This window comes from Mixophyes fleayi, chromosome 2, assembly GCF_038048845.1.
Source record: "Mixophyes fleayi isolate aMixFle1 chromosome 2, aMixFle1.hap1, whole genome shotgun sequence".
Taxonomy (NCBI): domain Eukaryota; kingdom Metazoa; phylum Chordata; class Amphibia; order Anura; family Limnodynastidae; genus Mixophyes; species Mixophyes fleayi.
In genome coordinates, this window is record NC_134403.1 from 57,470,627 (window position 1) to 57,490,069 (window position 19,443).

At 41.1% G+C, this 19,443-nt stretch overlaps 1 protein-coding gene across 1 annotated transcript in view; it reads left to right on the plus strand.

The window, feature by feature from the left end:
- Nucleotides 1-1,198: 1,198 nt before the first annotated feature.
- Nucleotides 1,199-19,443, plus strand: part of FREM2 (FRAS1 related extracellular matrix 2) — a 176,312-nt gene continuing 158,067 nt past the window's right edge. The window contains exons 1-2 of the mRNA XM_075199037.1: nt 1,199-6,367; nt 13,814-13,903. Of these exons, the coding sequence (XP_075055138.1) occupies nt 1,345-6,367; nt 13,814-13,903 (5,113 nt within the window). The 5' untranslated portion in view covers nt 1,199-1,344. The remainder of the gene's footprint in view (nt 6,368-13,813; nt 13,904-19,443) is intronic.

Genomic DNA, 19,443 nt, shown 5'->3' on the forward strand with positions numbered 1-19,443 from the left:
CCATAGACATTTATGGGGACTGCTCTTGATTTCGAAGAAAAATGCAAAGCAGCAGATATCTATGATATCTTCTGTGAAGCACTGTTAATATATGTGCATGGTACTTAAATGTGAATTGGCCCCCCGAAAAGAAGTTCAGGGAAAGAAGCAATAATAAATATGCACCAATGATAGTTACCATGTTGAATAGTAAATAGGCTCCCAAATATGAGGTTCAATTGATGCACAAACTAAATCCTGACTTTGTCCATAAAAATAAAATATATATTCATATTTTTTACATTCACTGGAATGGAACTAAAGTGGTGTATATTAACCTCTTGGGAATTGGGCTGGCACTGGAGTTAAAAAAATAGTCTTAAATCTCTGGAGCTCAATGTGTTAAGTCAACAAACAAAACACAAGATTGCAAACTATCTCAAGAAGCCCTGTAAAGGACACTTCAACAGAAAGGCGGCAAGTGGCCTGATGCCTGGGTCATTGAGGTAACTGGTATCCAGACAGCCACAGACTACGCGCCAGCTTCCCCTTGCCAGGCACTTAGCGCTGCACCTCTACTGACCGCCTCAGTAATACCTGCATCCGGCGTTATACAGAGGTATGAACCGTCTAAATGCAGAAAGGGAATAATAGCTACAGTGTGTTCAGTTACAGTTTATTAGGTTTGTCAGCTAGTTCCAATGCCGTACAAGGTAGATGTAAGAGACCAATGTCTGCTATGGAACTATAAGTCCCAGCATGCCATTCCAACTTCTGATTTTACTGCCTTTACCTGACAGGTGATGCTGGAACTTATGGTTAAACAGCAGCTGGAGTCGGAGACAAGTAGCATGAATCTAATATAAAGAAACACAATCTTATATAAAGTACAGCTGAAGCATACTGCCACCGCCAGCTACGCTTTCCACTACCTCTGGTGTGCCAATTGCCCGCTACGCGATCACCAGCTACAGGTTGACCGCTCAGTGCTGTCCTTTTGGACGTTCGCCTCTGCAGGTCACCTCTCCTACAACCTGCTAGAGACAGCACCAGACGGGATGATTGACAGCTCTGCTGCTCACTCACTCACTTCTCTGCAGTTTCCCCACCGGCCAGTGCACCAACAGCCTGTGCTGAGAAGCCCATGCCTCGCCCACTTGTTGCATTGCGACTCCCATGAGATTAAAGCCCTGCCTCACAGTGAGAAGCCCGGTGCGCTGGGAGAGGGGCCGGAGCTCACACTGAGACTTGCCTGGGCTCATATCTGGGTGCTCCTGCTGGTTAAATGACCCCTGCGCCAAGTGAAGGACTCTGTGAAACTTCAGCGGGACTACAGCTTGGATACCTGGGCACAGAGCAGTAAATATGACGGTCTGTACTAAGACCACCAGAGCGACTGTCAGAACGCACACGGTGCTGGTGCTGGGTGTATGGCTACTGCTGCTGGTAACTGGAGAGACAAGCGCACAGAAAGGGGTTATTGATGGATCCCCCTTGTCTTATGGACCTTTGGAAGAGGAGATCCTGGTGGCCAACAGTGGAATCCGGGTCCCGTTCGGGAGATCTGTCTACCTGGACCCAGTCCTCGACCTGGTGGTACAAGTGCAGCCGGGAGACAAGTGTCACATCAGCGTGCTCAGCAACGACCCTCTGTCCCAGGGTCCGGGGCACCTATCCCCAAACAGGTTCCCGTGCGAGTTTGGAGCCCGGGAGGTGAAATATTCCCACCTGGGAGCACGCAGCCCTTCCAAGGACAGAGTAAAGCTTCAGCTCCGTTATGACACCCAGACCCGCACGGTGATTGTACCTTTCATGATCGAAGTGGAGGTGCTGTTCACCCAGCTGGAGGTGGTGACCAGGAACATGCCACTGACTGTGGAAAAGCTGCTGGGCACTAGTAACCCAATAGATAGGAAAAGCTTAGAGTTCACTTATGATAGGACATTTGAGGTGTGCAGGATCACGCCGCTGGTGGGACTGGGGGGATTGCCGAGGTACGGAAGGGTCCTACACAGTAGCGGACAAATGATGGACTGTGGAGAGTTTTTGAAGCAGGGCGTCCGCTACCAACACACTGCTTCCACCCAGTCCCCCAACAAAGACTTCATTCCCATGTTGGTGGAGCTGCATGATAAAGTAGGAAATTTACTCAAACAGGAGCACTTCCAAATCCTAGTCAGGATCAAGGAAGGTTTGGAGAACACTCATCCCAAGCCTAGCTTCATAGCGATGATGATGATGGAGGTGGATCAGTTTGTCATGACAGCCATCACCCCTGACATGTTAGCTGCAGAGGATTTAGAGTCGGACCCAGGGGATCTTATATTTAATATAACATCTTTGTTTGGTCCCAGGCAGGGACATATTGTAAGTACGGATGATCGCAACTTACCCATTACCTCCTTTTACCAGCGGGACCTGCAGGAGCTCAGGATTGCTTACAAACCACCACCTGAGGACTCTGACACTGAGCGCATATTCGAAGTGGAGCTGGAGGTTGTTGATACTGAGGGCGCGGTTTCCGATCCTTTCTCCTTCATGATTGTTGTCAAACCCATGAATACCTTGGCCCCAGTGATTACCAGGAACACTGGGCATCTCCTGTATGAAGGACAATCCCGTCCTCTGTCAAGTGCCCACAATCTGCAGATCAGCGATGAGGACAATCTCGATGAGGTTAGAGTGACTGTACTTGATGGACTAAGGCATGGTCATTTGTCCCTTCTGGGATCACCCACTGGGAGCTCCAAGTTTTTCACAGCCTCTGACCTGGACCAGGGGAGAGTAATCTATCAACATGATGGCAGTGACACTTACAGTGACAACATCATATTCCGTATGACAGATGGGCGACATGAAGTGGAGTTCCTTTTCCCAATAACTGTGGTGCCAACTGATGATGAGCCCCCAATAGTCAATGCCAATACTGGCTTAATGCTTTCAGAGAAAGAGATGTCCCCAGTGACGCCAGTTGTGTTGAGTGCTACAGATATTGACTCAGAAGACTCTACTATACGTTTTATTGTGGAGTTACCTTACTCAACATTGGGCCAGATGGTTTTGCGTCAGTCTGAGATACCACAAGATCCTTCGGAATGGACAATAATCCCTGAACTAAACCTATATGAGAAGGAGGTAAGGGAGTGGACTCAACAAGACATATTGGATGGGAAATTATTTTACAAGCACATTGGACCGCATAGCACTACTCCAGTCATGGATCAAATTGTCTTTAGAGTCCAAGATGACAATGACCCACCTAACCAGTCTGGAGAGCACACATTTATAGTAAAACTAAACCCAATTGATGACTTACCTCCAGAATTATACTCAGGCACCACCCTCAAGATGGTGGTGCAAGAGTATCATCTCACCTACTTTAGGAGGAAATTTCTACGATATACTGACTTGGATTCTGATGACAGGGACCTCAAATACACAGTGACCATTCCTCCATCTGACACAGATGAGAACAATCCTGTTCTCATGGGATTCATAGTCCTTACTGAAAATCCAGACCAGGTTGTTACAGAGTTCACACAGGCCCAGATAAACCATCATAAAATTGCCTACAAACCACCTGACCTAGAGCTTGGAATTACCCCCCGTGTGGTGCAGTTTCACTATACTGTTGAAGATATGTCCGGGAATGTAGCTGAAGGAGATTTTACCATTTTTCTGGAGCCTGTGGACAACAAGCCCCCTAGTATTATCAATACAGGATTTACTGTGTTTGAAAGGGGAAGTCATATTATCACACCAGCGGAGCTTGATGCCACCGATGCAGATACAGGCAGAGATAAAATCACTTTCACACTGACCCAGTCTCCAAGGCATGGGCAGGTGCTGTATTCCAATCATGTGATGGATGTTGGTGAGACATTTGTTTTGGATGACATCCGTAAAGGAAGAATAAGTTACATGCATAGCGGTGAGGAGTCTACTAGTGATTCCTGCACTCTAGATATTAGTGATGGAGTTCATGTCCTTACAATCATAATTAAAATCACTGTGCGACTGGTGGATGATGAAGTGCCTAGACTTATGTTGCCAACTGGAACAATTGGCTCTTATTTAGATGTCTTGGAAGGCAGCTCTGCTGAAATCACAACAAATGTTATTCAAGGTACCGATGCAGATACAGATGACCTCATGCTAACTTTCATTGTAGAAGATCCACCACATCTTGGAGACATTCTGGTTAATGGTGTGCCCACCGAAAGATTTTCTCAAAGGGACATCATTGATGGTTCCGTTGTTTATTCTCACACTTCTGGAGAAATTGGACTGCAGAAAAAGGAAGACTCATTTAATTTAACATTATCTGACCTATCCGAGGAATGGACTGTTGGAGGTAACAGAGTTAATGGCGTTAGAGTTCAAGTGACAATTTTGCCGCTGGATAACCAGTCCCCCGTTGTTACTGTGGGCGACCAGTTCACAGTTGTTGAAGGTGAAAAGAATGTAATTACACCGCCACATTTAATAGCACAAGATACAGACACCCCTAACGATGACATCCTTTGCACTATTGTTGTTCAGCCAACATCTGGATACCTTGAGAACATTTCTCCAGCACCAGGATCTGAGAAATCTAGAGCCGGGACTGCTATTAGTGCATTTACATTGAAAGATATCAGACTGGGACATATCTATTATGTCCAAAGCATCCACAAAGGTGTGGAACCTGTGGAAGATAGACTGACCTTCCACTGTTCTGATGGTATAAACTTTTCCCAGAAGCATTTCTTCCCCGTTGTTATCATTCCGGCCAATGATGAAAAGCCAGAGATTTTCATGAGAGAGTTTGTTGTGATGGAGGGAATGAGCCTTGTCATTGATATTCCTATACTGAATGGGGCAGATGGAGATATCCCAAGTGATGAACTTGTCTTTTTTATCACAAAGCCACCAAAACATGGTCATATAGTAAACCAGCTCACCAATGGGACTGTGATTGTCAGTGGTTTTAGCCTGGAAGACATCAAAGAAAGCTCCACCATCCTTTATGAACACAATGACTCAGAGACCAAAGAGGACAGCTTTGAAATAAAACTTACTGATGGCAAACATTCAGTGGTCAAAACTGTTCTTATTATGATAATACCTGTGGATGACGAAACCCCCAGAATGACCATTAATGATGGGCTAGAGATTGAAATTGGAGAAACAAAACTAATTACTAATAATGTACTGAAAGCAACAGATTTGGACTCTGAAGACAAGACTTTAACTTATATATTACGCTATGGACCTGGCCAAGGACTGCTGCAAAGAAGAAACCATAAAGGTGGTCTAGAAAACATTACGTTAGGTATGAACTTTACGCAGGACGACGTGGACAGAGATTTCATACAGTACATACACTTTGGCCAAGAAGGCATTCGTGATCTGTTCAAATTTGATGTTACTGATGGCATTAATCCCCTAATTGATAGATATTTCTATGTGACTGTGGGTGGCATTGATATGGTCTTCCCAGATGTAATCAGCAAAGGAGTGTCTTTGAAAGAAGGAGGCAGAGTAACTCTTACCACCGACTTGCTTAGCACGAGTGATCTAAATAGTCCAGATGAACACTTGGTTTTCTCCATCACAAGGGCCCCTATACGTGGACATTTGGAATGCACTGACCTGCCAGGGGTGCCCATAACATCATTCACCCAGCTGCAGCTAGCAGGTAATAAAATATATTACACACACACATCGGATGATGAAGTCAAGATGGACAGCTTTGAATTTGAGGTCACTGATGGATATAATCCTGTTTTCCGCACATTTAGGATATCCATCAGTGATGTGGACAATAAGAAGCCAGTGCTGACCATCCTTGATCTCGCAGTGAGAGAGAGTGAGAATAAACTGATCACTCCCTTTGAACTGACGGTGGAGGACAGAGACACCAAAGACAAACGCCTCAAGTTCATCATTACGCAAGTACCAGTTCATGGGAAGATCCTGTTTAACAATAGTAAATCCGTGACATCCTTTACAAAACAAGATCTTAATGACAACCTTATTAGCTATAAGCATGATGGCACCGAGTCTGCAGAGGACAGCTTCTCTTTCACTGTCACCGATGGCACCCACACTGACTTTTATGTGTTTCCTGACACAGTCTATGAAACCCGACAGCCCCAGATGATGAAGATACAGATTATAGCGGTGGATAATGGAGTGCCACAAATTGTGGTAAACAAAGGGGCCCCAACTCTGCGCATTCTGAGCACTGGTCATTTAGGATTCCTGATCACCAACAAGTTCCTTAAAGCAGAGGACAGGGACAGTGCCCACCTCTTACTCCGCATCCGGGTCACCCAAGGTCCCAGCCATGGAATCCTCATCAACTTGAACAAGGGAAACCACAGCATCAATCAGTTTACCCAAGGTAAGCCTCCCTCTGCCTGTATTCTTCTTCTTGTTAGACTAACAAGTGTATATTCAAATCATTTATTTTAATAATTATAGCTTGCCCTATCATATGTCAGTGTTTTACTTGTACTTGTGTCCACAAGCTTATAAGGTGCACTCATTTCAAATAATATATTTTTTTATTATTACTTGTTTAAACATTAAGGGGTATATTTACTAAACTGTAGGTTTTGAAAAAGTGGAGATGTTGCCTATAGCAACCAATCAGATTCTAGCTGTCATTTTGTAGAATGTACTAAATAAATGATAACTAGAATCTGATTGGTTGCTATAGGCAACATCCCCACTTTTTCAAACCCATATTTTAGTAAATATACCCCTAAGTATGGTTGAACTGTTATTTTGCATAAATAAACTGTGTTTTATTATCCTACATGCTGGAGCTGCATTTGTTCCTATAGCCTCAGTCTTAATTGTCTTAACACATTTTACTATACTGCAGAACATTATGTACCTGTGTTATTATATAAGGGGCCTCTTAGTTTAAAATTGCCTATTGCAAATATATATTTTTAGCTGTAGTTTTTGCTGGATAAAACATACATTTTGCATTGTTAGTGCTTAGTCACAAAGCTGATGCTGATGTTAATTTAGGAGTACATCCTGCTAGGAAATTGCATTTGCACTCCTTGTGCTTCGTTAGTTTAGCTGGGTTTGCTTCTGCTTTTAAATCAGGCCCTATGGCTCATAACAAATAGCGCCCTTAATTATATGTAGCTATAGTTGAATACATTTCTGGAAAATGCTTTTATTCCTTGTACACATGCACTTTTATTATTGTTCTATTTAGAGGAAGATAAAAAGCTGTGTGTAGATAAAAAAAACAAACACTTTAAATAGCACAAGTTGCTTTATTGAAATCCGTGGCTCAGAATGATGGATCTGACCAATGCCAAATGGATCTAGCTCAAAGCACAGCCCCACAGGACAGCCTCCTATATTACTCAGGTACTAATAACATCAGGGACATCAATGCTACTGATTCACTAGTGTGATGTTGTCAGACAACTTGTCATAAGTAAACTGTGAAGTGTTGATACATTTCAGCATATATGTTACTGGACAAGATTGACAAAATGATATATTTTTTTCATAAGTTGTAGCAATGTAGCAATCTGCTGTTTATTCATTATTATCTATTGATCTCCTGGCTTGAACAATATTGTAACAAATGATTCTTAACCTCTTTGTTACTGGATTGATTCCAGAAGTAAATTATTAAGGGAAAAAAGCCACAATTCAGGTTATGGGCTTGAACCTGCTGCCACTAAGTGATTCCCCTCCCCTGACACAAGCCCAGACTGGTGCGTGTTCCCTGCAGGGTTATGTTAAAAGTGCTAAGTAACAAAGAAGCTTCTGCTTAACGTGTGTTCTGATCTAGTATATTGTCAGGTATGAATTAATCAATTGAATATTTTTGTAGAATAATAGAAATGATAATAAAACACATGGAATGTCAGAGCACCCAGTGGAATGTGACACACAACATTGGTAATTGCATGCATTGTAATTTAACCTATTCTAATGAAGCAGGGCAGGTAACACGAGACTCACATTAAGGGCTAGATTTACTGAACTGCGGGTTTGAAAAAGTGGAGATGTTGCCTACAGCAACCAATCAGATTCTAGCAGGCATTTTGTAGAATGCACTAAATAAATGAAAGCTAGAATATGATTGGTTGCTATAGGCAACATCTTCACTTTTTCAAACCCGCAGTTTAGTAAATATACCCCTAAGACTTAACCATGTGTGTATTTTGGTTTTCTTTCACCTGTTGATGCGTATTTGCGTCTATTTAGCCAACTATTTGTAGCTATATTTGAGCATTCCTAAAACAATACTAATACTGTATTTGTTTTCTGGAAAGAGGTAATTACTGCAGGAGGTCATTAAGGAGAGCAAACCATAAAAAGGAGTAACTTTGCACCTGGGCAAAACTATGTTGCATTGGGGGGAGGTAAATTTAAAATGTGGGGACAGATTTATAGTTTGGGTATTGCATGTCCTAGAGTAACTTTAAATATCAGTGTAAAAATAAAGCTGTCAAGTATTTGTGTGCTAGATGGAAAAACAGCCAGTATTTAACTTATGTGCAAAATAATAAACTAATTTGCACCCTCTGCATTGTAACATGGTTTGTCCCAGAGAACATTTACTCCTTTTTTTACTCCCATTGTGTTTATTTTCTGTTTTCCATTAACTGAAAATTAGTGCAATATAGGTCCTAGTCCATATAAAGAGTTATTTACTCCATTTTGTACATTGTAAATATATTTGGGATCCATAGAGAGTTCTGTGATTGGTTACAGACATGAATTTGATAATCTTATAATCCTTAGTGTTCCATTTAAAACACACTTATTTAATGAATGCTGAAGTGATGACATCACTAAGTTCCTTTTACACTCCATTGATAAAGGATAACTCCATTCCAAAACTGAAAACTGGATGTTGTTCATGAAGTTAAAAAAATAACATTGAATATTACTTACCTGGGTCTGGTGTTCCAATCTGGTGGGACCTCCAACATCAGAAATGATCTAACGATCCTCTCCAGGCTTCTTTGCCACTTTCCTGTTTCAAGCAGTGGTATTGTTAAAACCCCATTCATGTGAATAAGTTTATAAAGGAGCATTAACAGAACGCTGTTTGTTCAAAGGAGGACCTGCCTCAGCAGCAGCAAGGAGACCATTGCTGAACTATTACAGACATTGGTGGACTCACCAGATATGGAGGAATGCCAGATCCCAGATAAATAATATTTAGTAGCATCGTGCACCTAAACCGCAATTTTCCAGGGGTTGAAGTGGGCTGGTATACGGTGGTATGCCGTTCCGCCACTTCTCCTACTGCTTTGATTGTGAAAGCATAAAATTATATACACTTACATTTTAAAGACTGCTACTTCTTTGCCCTACATTGCCCTAATGCTGGCTTTGAAGATTATTGTGCTCAGTGGCAATGTTTAATCCAATTATTAGTTGTTTTTTTTTACTTATTAACCAGTGGCCTGTGTTGCCCAGTTTAACATCAAATCTCCTATTTACTCTAATTTTGTTTGTCTATGTTCTTTTAGACAAGCCTCAGATTAACAAAAACATGCTTCCAAATCCTTAGTTTCACTTTTGGTTTTGTAGAGGATTAGTTGTCCAGTGTGGGTCAGGTAACACCAGTGAGCACAGCATGCTGGGGATTCCTACTGGCAGTTACTGACCACAAGGAAGGGATCCGGAGGAGTGTGTCCTTGTTTTAAAATCACATTCCTGATTAGATTGGTAATATCTGTTAAACTAAGTAAGACAAGGTTACTTATTAACCAGGTATCCCCACTAGACATTTCTCAGCCTAACTCCCCACTTATAAATGGTTAAGTATTAATACAAATTTAGGACTACAGACAGTCAATTTTATTTAATTAAAGGTTGCTAAAATGTTTTAATAATTTGTATTTACCTTAAAGGGGTCAAATTAATCATAGAAAGAAAAACATTTGAGTGTGTTGTGAAATCAGATATAAGGACTAAAACTTTGCCTTCTATAATAAATCAGGGTGACAGATGTATGGACAGCATTTAAGTACAATTTGGAAAAAAAACCTATAGTTCATTAATTGATTCCTGCATAGTTACATCAGATTATTCAAGTCTACGTTTACCTGCTTGCTTGTCGGATGGTGTAAATGTTGTAATTTACAATTTAATCTAATTTTTATTTTTTTATATTAACAATCTCAGAAAAATAACAAATCTGTTAAAAATTATATATAAAAAAAACACTTTTATCACATTTTTACTCTCCCAGAATGTCCGGGGGACTCACAAATTTCTCAGAGTTCTCCCGAACGTCCTTGGATAGCAGTGCACCCTCCCACTTCCCTAGTGAGGTAGGCAGGACGTGACTCACAGCGAATGGCTCCATCTTAGCCCAGCTTCCCGCTTCATGCTCCCACAAATCGATGCATTGCCCAGCAGGGGGCGGAGACAGGATTCACACAAAATCAGTATCTCCCCTCTGGGATTTCGGGAAAATCCCAGAGGGGAGTCCTAAAATGTTGGCAAGTACGGTTTTTAATTGACCAGTTTATGGCAAGTCTTTTTGTTATTGTTACACAGATAACTCATACATGCAACTCTCCCGGAAAGTCCGGGAGACCCCTGGACTCCCAGGAGAGCTGGCGTTTCTCCCGCATCCCACAATTCCCTTGCTAAAATGACGCAATTCACAGAGAATCGTGTCATTTTGGCCCCGTCCCCACGACAAAACATCATTTTATTTGTGGGGGCGGGGCCAAAATGACGCACTTAAATGCGCCCCGCCCCCTCCCACCCTCTAGTCACGCCTCTCTCCCGGAAGTCGCCTACTGAATGTAGGCAAGTATGAGATAACTTTGCCGTCTTAAAAGAAACCCCATGTTGTCTTTTATAACATATTTAAGATATACGGAAGTAAGCCACAACGCAAGTCTCGTTTACAAAAGCTTAGTGCAAAGGCTGTTTTGTTTCTTCATGTACCTACTTTTATGCAAGTTCACCAGTTTACACTGGGAACTACATGAGTTTTCAGGCCAAGATGTCAGCATCTGAGTGTTCCTTACCGAGTACCAGGGGCGGGCTGGGCCGGGCCGCTTAGAATTACAGCTATTAGGGTCGGCTGCCCCCCGGAAGCAATATCGCCGGTAAAATCCGGCGATAAATGTGCTGCATATCTACGTGATGCGGCCGCGTCATCAATGACGAGACCGCATCACGTGTCATGTGATGCGGCCGACTGTGCGGCGTGCGCCCCCCGGGCTGACATCTGCCAGCCCGCGCCTGCCGAGTACAGATCTGGCACATGAGTTACTATTGTACCCAAATGCAAAAATGAGATTTCGTGTTACAGTACAAGAGGCCTGATTCATTAAGGCTCTTAAATGAAGAGGTATCTTATTTCAGTCTCCTGGACAAAACCATGTTACAATGCAAGGGGTGCAAACTAGTTTTTCGTTTTGCACATAAGTTAAATACTCACTGTTTTTTCATGTAGCACACAAATATCAACTTTAAATTTCAGTGTACAAATAAGCTATCAAGTATTTGTGTGCTACATGAAAAAACAGTGAGTATTTAACTTATGTGCAAACAGAAAACTAGTTTGCACCCCTTGCATTGTACCATGGTTTTATCCAGGAGACTGAAATAAGATACCTCTTCATTTAAGATCCTTAATGAATCGGGCCCAAGATTATTAATATGAAATAAAATAAAAGGATGGAGAAGATGCTTTGTGGGAGGTCACATAGCCCAGAACAGGATTTTCCACCTCCTTTCATGTAGCTGAGATAGTGCCTATACTCTGAGTGTGATGCATTCTCTTCCTTCCTGTTGTAGTTTCTCAGAAGTGTATTTCTAGGTGCACTTTGTGCTGTGTAATTAAAACACTTGAAAACAGAAAAGTGACCCTCCTGTAAAAGCCAGGGCCAATGTCCCCTCACGTTCTTGGTTAATTTGAGACATAAACAATCCCAAACTAGTGTGTATTTTGGGATTGTAAAATTTTATGTTAATAAAGGGGGTGCTTCTAAAATGCTAATAGGATGGACTTCGAAGTGACATTTTCACTCATATCCCGCTGTGTGTATTTATTGGTGGGTCAGCACAACTGCAAAACTAAGACCATCCCTCTGTTACAGAGGCATTCCTAGGGCAGGGAAGTGGGCACACACCTGGAAACACACTTGGTGGACAAGTAGGCATCCTTATCCAAATATAGACATATAGGGCCTGAGTCATTAAGGAGAGTAAAGCATAAAAAAGGAGTAACATTTGCACCTGGGCAAAACCATGTTGTATTGGAGGGGGAGGTAAATTTAAAATTTGAGGCAGATTTATAGTTTGGGTAGGGCATGTCCTAGATCAACTTTATATTTCAATGTAATAATAAAGCTAGCAAGTATTTGTGTGCTAAATGAAAAAAACTGCCAGTATTTAACTTATGTACAAAATAATAAACTGATTTGCACCCCTTACATTGTAACATGGTTTGTCCCAGAGAACATTTACTCCTTTGCTTGCCTTAATGACTCAGGCCCATAGAATATAGTGTGGGTATTTTTTTCCATTTTGTGAATTTTATGAGTTCAAGTTAATTTTAAAGAGACCAAAAAACAAAAACAATTAAAAATAGCAAGAACTAAAACAAATAGTGTAGCTTTTGTAAAGTTATGGGAATGTATTGTAGATAGATTTGTGAGCATTACAATAACTTACTTTACACAGTGGCCATATTTGAAATTGGCAAGCAGAGTTTCCTGCGTGTAATCATATCACAGCACCCAACATGATCCTGCCCACCTGGTACAGAATGCTCCACCCCCAATCTCCCACTTCATTTACTATTGCGGATACCTGGGATGAATGACCACATTGATGAGTAGGATGTTTTGTTTCTAACATCAGGGATTTAAGTTAACCCAGGTCATAGTAAAGTAGGTGGGAAGTACAGGAACAGAGCACTTTGTACCTGGTGGAAAGGGCCATATTGACGTGTGTGACATATGTTTCGGACCTCTGCAACAAAGCACAGCCTTTCCTAGGCAAACCAAGGGGGGAGGGGGGGTCCTAGTGCCTGGAAACCCCCCTCCAAGCCTGGGGCACTGTATAATTGAGGTGGCTGGACCCTGCCCCTGCTTCACACAGCTCTGCTCGAAAAGAGAGCGCTGCGTGCACCTAACAGTAGTGCACGCAGCATTGCCCATGTATCTTATGGGGATAGGAAGAGTTGGAGAGCAGCCAAGAACTCTCTAAAATTTTAACCATGACCCCATGGTGGCGTGGTGTGGAAACCCCCCTATGCAAATCCTGCGTTGGCCCCTGCCCTTGGGGATACCACACATAATGCATGAGTCATCTATTTTTTTCTGATGTCGTCCTCTTTGATGAACCCTGCCTCAGGCATTGGATGAGCTAAAACGTTAAGCAGACAGTCCTAGTTAATACCAGGAAATTACCTGTTATCTATAAATCACTGGTCTAGGTTATCCTGACCTAGAATAAAAAAAAAATCACATTTACCTGAGACCATTCACATACACTGTGCAAATGTAAATAAGACCCGTGCTAATTGTCATTTAAGGTCCTTGTAAAATGTGTTAACCATTTAACCCATTAAAAAGATCAATGAACGTAACAGTATTTACATTTGTTGTTCCGTGGAGTGAAGGATAGGCTGACCGTCATTGTCCATCACAGGGTTTACTGATAGGAACCCTACTGTGTGTCACAACTCTTCAGTTCTGCTGAGCTCTTGACATTTCTATGTATTAATGTGTGAATGCAATTAGTAACAATTCTATAGAAGCCACATTTTACGTTAGATTTGGTGGTGTGCGTTAAAGTCATATCTCTATGTGTTTCCTTACAGCGGACATTGATGACATGAAAATCTGCTATGTTTTGCGGGACAAAGAAAACGTGACAAGTGATATTTTCTATTTTACTGTTGAAGACAGTGGTAAGTAGATTTTCTATATGAACCTTCTGAAATATGTAGGTAGAGATGACGGGACTGATCAGTGCAGTCAGTGAAATGACATAAGGCTCCAAGGAGACATTTAAAATATAAACTCATCCTTTCGGTCAGCTTATCTGTTAAATTTGTCTCCAGCATAAATGCTGTTCAATCTGCCATGTTTTGTTGAACCCTAGCCGATGTACTACCATAACTTACCGGCCAGCCCTGCATTTGGCTACATGGATGCTAGCTTCTGCTTTTCCCACATGCTCAGTTGTGGGAGTGGCCATGCAAATGAGATGTTAATCTGGTATTTAGCTGCATTGGATAACTGGCCTCTTAAACCAAACAGCAAAAGCTATTAGACAAAAATGGATCATATGTTTAATAATTTGTACCCATGGGGGCAAATACTGCACGACAGACCATCTGTTTGAATCAAACATTGAGATCTAATTCTGCTCATTTGGGGTGTGGTAGATATTTTTGGTTGCTGAATCTTATCTATATATAACATGTGAGTAAAGTGTACTATTGCTGACAGCAATGTGCTCATAATAACCTCTCACAAGCTCTCAATTATGTCAGAGGACTGTGGGGAATCTGGGAATGTTTGGTGTTGCTGTGATCTGAGTGGTGAAATAAAGTTTTTCTAAATTTGTCAGCTTGGTGGGATAGTAATAAAACTATAAAACTATAGGAAAAATAGGCTGAGCCGTTGCCTTTCTGAAAAATAAATCTTAGTTTTCACATTACAGTGTTGACCCTAACATGAGGTGATTGATAGTATTAATACACAGATGTTGCACAATAATTTTTCTGGAGCTAAACCAGAACAAGTCAGATGATTCATAATATATATATATATATATATATATATATATATATATATATATATTTGTGTCACAATATTGTTCGCTATACTAATAAAGATGTCTGTTTTAGGATAAGTACATTTAAATGACCATACAATTCAGATCTGCCAACTTGCTGCCTAAATGGGGAGAAGCAGCAACTTCAAATGTAACATACAATGCAAGTAATAAAACACAAGCAACTTAAAGTAGATGAATAAGATACCGAAACATAATAATGATATACAAGTAAAGCAGCATAAGAAATGTAACACATGCGTAATGATACAACTTAGTGTAATCCTATAAAACATAACAAAATGTAAGACTAATTTCACAAGTAACAAGGCATCAAACACTGAGCAGGTCATAAAGGGGAAGCCGAGGAGAGGCCTATTGGAAGAGGAATTAAGTCAGATTCCCTACATATTGGGACTAGTAACTTAAGGCAGGATATTTTTTGTTGGATTTAAAATGGCAAAGTCTAAATGCAAACAAAAGCTAGCGAAATATTGGGGCACATTTATCAATATTCACATAAAGTGAAAAGTAGTTTTCAATCCTTATCGCAATGATAAGGATTGAACTATTTCTCACATTTATGTACAACCCTGCACAGAAACAGCAGTTCCGAAAAACTGTTGTTTCTGTGATGTAAAAAAACATACTTACCCCCCTCTTCGGAAGCGCTGTCTCCGGGTCTTCTCCTCGTTCTCTTCATTCTTCAATTGCGCATGTCCAGTTCCAAGAACTGCACATGCGCACAAAGATCCCTGCTCTGTCTCTGCAACTATCGTTGCAGAGAGAGATTGGTGATTGACAGGGAGGGATCATGTGATCCCTCCACACATGCGCTGTCCAGCTCTGCTCTTCGGAGCAGAGCTGACAGCATTGGATTTCTTCAATTCTGATAATGTATGCCAGCTTCAAGACAAGTTTCCGAAAAAAATGTTTTTTCGGAACTTGTTAGATTTGAGCTGGGAGCAGTCACCCTACTGTAGAATGGTGACTGCTCCCAAAAACGAAGAGGAGTGCAAAGCAGCAGATATCCACGATGAACTAATTTAATAAACTTTGAAAATAATTATGGCTTGTCTACACAAGTGTGTTTTTCCAGTTGATTTCCGAACAGAAAACTGCTCAAGAAAGCAACCAAGTACACAGAGCTGCATAGAGATCCACTGATCTGTCTGATCTGTATGCTATGCCACCTATGCTGTATTCACGGAATGTGAGCTCTGAGGCTGCCGCATAAACATGATGTCAGCATTTCCGCAAGGTCTCCTATAAGCCACATATAAGACTGCTGTGTATATGGGCATTGCATTGCAGCATGCAAATGGATCTTGTTTGGTACATTTCCCTGGCAATTTCCTTGACAAATTGCTCATGTGTACTTGACCTTAAGTCTAACCTGGTTAATACACTTTAAAGGTGAAATGGGTCATGTTGGAATGTTGGTATTGGTTCCTTTATCTCTAGATTCCGTTGATGATGATGGCTGATATTCACCCCATCAGCCAGTAATATCACCTGTGCATGCTATCACTTAAATGCTGAAGTCCCTGGATCTCTGGCAGGCTGAGGAGTCCAGCTTATGTCAGTGGAAGTCACATAGGGCCTGAGTCATTAAGGAAAGTAAGGCATACTTGCCAACTCTCCCGGAATGTCCGGGAGACTCCCGAAATTCGGGTAGGTCTCCCAGACTCCCGGGAGAGCAGGCAAATATCCCGCAAACGGCATCTTGCTGTCAAAATGACGCGATTCGCAGTGAATCGTGTCATTTTGCCCCCGCCCTCAAACGGCATTTTGACACGGGGGACGGGACCAAAATGACGCGTTTACTGCGCCCCGCCCTCCAACCATGCCCCCCCTGCCTGGGATCTCCCGGAAAGAAGTTTAAAAAGGTTGGCAAGTATGAAGTAAGGCCAAAAAAAGGAGTAAATGTTCTCCTGGACAAACCATGTTACAATGCAAGGGGTGCAAATTAGTTTATTATTTTTTACTCAATACTGGCTGTTTTTTCATCTAGCACACAAATACTTGATAGCTTTATTTTACACAGCTTTATTTTACACAGAAATTTAAAGTTGATCTAAAACATGTTCTCCCCCAACTATAAATCTGTCCCCACATTTTAAATTTACCTCCCCCTCCAATGCAACATGGTTTTGCCCAGGTGCAACAATACTCTTTTTAATGCTTTGCTCACCTTAATGATTCAGGTCCATAGAGAGGAAGGCTGAGTTTTCATCATGAGCCATATTCATCCGGAATTACCAGCAATTCTCATCAATAAAAGCAAATGCAACCCTTGCTAAACAACACACATTTTAATCCCCAGCTGCTAAGCACACTTTTATTTCCATGCTGAGTGTGTTGTGCTCTGAGCAAAGTAATGAACTCTCACAAGGCCGAAATATCCAGTTAGAAGACAGATAGACAGCTGTGCTTAAGGGCCATAATCTTCTCTATCACTCTCTGTGAATAACACCCTCCGCCACCTGACACCAGGACTGATTTGGGATCATGCCTTTCTCTGTTCAGGCATGTTATTCCCAGTCATATTTCTCTGACATTCAAGCAAGGAATCGCTCAGCCAGACGTATGCTATATGATGTCACATTTAGATCATATGATTTCATTTTCAGGTTGTGTGTACCTGTGCTACTTATTCACTCCCTGTCTGCATCTTTATACAACTCACTGTGCATTTTACCCATGCTGCGTAAAGTGTTGTTGCTTTATGAGTACAGTGTAATAATAAGTGAAATGAACTACGAGGGGCAAGTTATGAAGCCCATCTGCAGACTGTGATACATGGCTTGTACTTACCTTATACTGTTGCTGTATATTGTCTAGTGCTATGTTTGTGCCACTCTATACTGTTCTGCGAAAGCATTTCTGTTAGCTAGGAGACTGTAAGCCGGTCGCTAAGGTTTCTGCAAATTAATGCAGGACAAAAAAAGCTGCATCATCCTAAAAATATGCAAATTTGTATCAGATATCGTGCTGGACAGATTAAGTATCAATTCTTAATTTAGTTTAATAATACACTGACTTTTACATATATATATATATATATATATATATATATATATATATATATATATATAAAATTTATTAATGTATTATAGTTTCTTTATCCATTTCTAACGTATCTGTATTAAATTTCAAAATATTGAGGAAATGTTTGTCTAACAATAATTGGAAAGAATAACCCTGCCTAGCCTATAGCTGCCTCTATTAAGGCAGTGAATTAGTCCTACACGTAGACAACGTGGAATCTGGTATTTTATGTCGGAATACAATGTTTATCTCTTCCTGGTCACTCTGTGCCACCTTCCCACCTCAACAAGAGTCGACATCAAAGCCTTGTGCTGCTTGCTTCAGGTAGATCCTGGCACACGGTCTATATTGCCAACATTTATTCTTATGTTCCTGGGAAGGATCCAAGTCCTGAAAGAATAAACACTTTACTGAGGGGATTCAAAGACTCTTTTATGAGTACAAAAACTGCTCTAGAATGCTTAGTGTTGCCTCTTATGTCCGTGCACTTGAGTTTGTTTTGGTTCCTTGTGTTAGAAATATACATAAGGCTGTATGTCTGGGTTCTTGTCATTATTTGGCTGCTGTAGTTATTCCAATCCTACTATATTGGGCATTGTATTTTTATGTACTGGTACATAAGGGCAGAACATATTTGTAATCTGCACTTAATTTTTAAAACATTTAACACACAACTAATATTTCCTTCAGTTTTTGCTCTTTCCGAAGTATCTTAACCCAGTCTTGCTCTTTTACTCATCTACGGGTTATAATTGATTCCTTGGCACAGTGCAATGTAATGAAGTTTGCCAAGTGTTGGTCTAAAGGATCCAGCCAGCTACTCACACCTACACACGTTGTCCAAATGCAATTAAGGGTCATTTAATCATATACTAATTAAATATATCTAAAACCTGGATTATTTCCAGTCATCAAAAGTCTCACCTCGCCGAAAGCGCTTTATAGGTACTCCATGGGTGCTCTTGCAAAATATATAATTATTAACCATTTATTTTAGTACCGACCTGTGTTTATCCCAGTTTTTTTTACTCAATACAACAGAACTGGGTATGCTACTAAGACTACGGTGTTTTGCAGCTCTCTGCAAAATAGTTAAACCCTAGTTCAAGAAAAAAAGTAAGCATTTTAAATCTTGTTTTCTACCATAAGGAAGCAGAAAAAATAAATAAACATATATTCAGAACATCTTATTATCATTTCAAGGATATTTGTTTGAAAAAAATATAAAATGCTGCAATTACTGTTAATAAATATAGTTGCAATTAATAAATATTATCCAGGAGCTTGGATGAGGATTTATCGCTGTGCTATTCAGTTTGATTAGGCTATACCTGGCTTAACGGAGGAGGTTGTGTAACAATTCACACCAGTACCTTAGAGAACAGGGTGCAACACTAATCTAGAGGTTCTCCTAGGTTCTGCTCCCCTGTCACAACTAGAGAGAGGAGGTTTTGCTCACCAGAGAGTTGCCCGTTAAACCATTATACCTATTCCAAGTGGTTTCACTCATCCCCGGGCCCGGCTCCTCTATCCACTACTCACCTTACCGAATTCCCAGTTTCTCATCAGTCTTCCCGCTCAAACCCATCTCTAGATGATATATGATATTAACGCCCA